The sequence below is a fragment of the Orycteropus afer genome, unplaced genomic scaffold, assembly GCF_000298275.1.
Source record: "Orycteropus afer afer isolate SDZICR_OR568_19922 unplaced genomic scaffold, OryAfe1.0 scaffold00151, whole genome shotgun sequence".
Taxonomy (NCBI): Eukaryota; Metazoa; Chordata; class Mammalia; order Tubulidentata; family Orycteropodidae; genus Orycteropus; species Orycteropus afer.
Window position 1 is genome coordinate 5,422,401 of NW_006921738.1, and position 1,304 is coordinate 5,423,704.

A 1,304-nucleotide genomic window follows, 5' to 3' on the forward strand; every position below is an offset into this window, starting at 1 on the left:
TTGGTCTTCCACTGCTCCGCTACATCATTTGCTAATGGATCATCTGGATTGGGAGCACTTAACAAAGCCTGGATTGATAGCAGAACTGTGCGAATCTGCAGTGCTGGGGACCACTTATCTATGAAGGCAATAGGCCCAGTGGATAAAGCATGAAAAACAGCCCCAGGAGTGCTGCACTTCCCTCCCACAGACCTCTAGTCTTTATATAAGGAAAGATCCCAATGCTGACATTTTAAATAAGGAATGCTTAAGAGAAAAGAAATATTAATAACATAATGACAAAGATAACACTTACCTTTCAAAATATCTAAACATATTCTTCCCAACTTGTCTACATTAGGGTGATAAATTTTGGTCATGAAACGTACTTTAGGAGCTGCCATTGGGTATTCTTCTGGAAGGAATAGTTCAAGTTTAAAAGTCCCTCCCTCAAAGGGGGAATCCTGGGGGCCAGCAATGACCACATGAAAATAACGGGCGTTGCTTTCATCTGGTTCTGCTTTAATGCCGGGAACTGGTTCAGCCAGCAAACGCTGGGTTTCCTACAACAGAAAAACATAAAAATCTATGAAACTAGTGTCATTTCACCAGACACCAAATTAAAATTAGAAAAAAGTTCATCTCGTGAAGCTGGATATAATAGAAACTCTACAGTCACCTGATGTATTTTTATTTAGCCTATAACATGCAAAGTTTAGAGGAAAGATCATTTAAATAATCAGAACCGCCTGTATCCAACTGCAAGAAACCCTGATGACCTCATCAAACACATTCTAGTTACAAATGTCTACAAATACATGGATAATATCATGCTAACAAAACTTGATTTTATAATCAAGCAAAACAAAAAATACTAGCATTATCACATACGTAAGGCACCTTGCTCTTTTTAAACTATACCAAAACCAAGCTGTTTTAAAAGGAAAATAATTGTTGAAAGTCACTGAAAATTTCCCCTTTCAAAAATACAAGGGAAGGGAGAAGTGCCTAATGTCCTGAACAGGGCTAGAGAAATGAATAGCATCATCCTGATTTATCTCTTTAACCTCAAATGGGTTTCTAACACTCCTCAACAACCATACCATTATTTCTCTTTTTCATCATTCTTCCTCCCTCCTAAGTAACCACATTATTCCTTCTCCTCGCTTTTCAAACCGCCAAAATCTCCATCCTCACCCTGGGCTAATGATCCTGCTTCCCACTTCATAAGAAAATAAAACACAAGAATCTTCCTAAGTTCCCGCTCTAACTATAGCATGTGTATACCTAACTGCATCTAATATATATATATTATATTTTTTTCC

General features: G+C 37.7%; 1 protein-coding gene across 1 annotated transcript in view; it reads right to left on the bottom strand.

The window, feature by feature from the left end:
• The window catches only part of UBE2N (ubiquitin conjugating enzyme E2 N), a 4,372-nt gene that overhangs the window by 1,110 nt on the left and 1,958 nt on the right, over positions 1–1,304 (bottom strand). The window contains exons 2-3 of the mRNA XM_007946145.1: positions 296–542; positions 1–118 (exon numbers count right to left, since the gene is read on the bottom strand). Of these exons, the coding sequence (XP_007944336.1) occupies positions 1–118; positions 296–542 (365 nt within the window). The remainder of the gene's footprint in view (positions 119–295; positions 543–1,304) is intronic.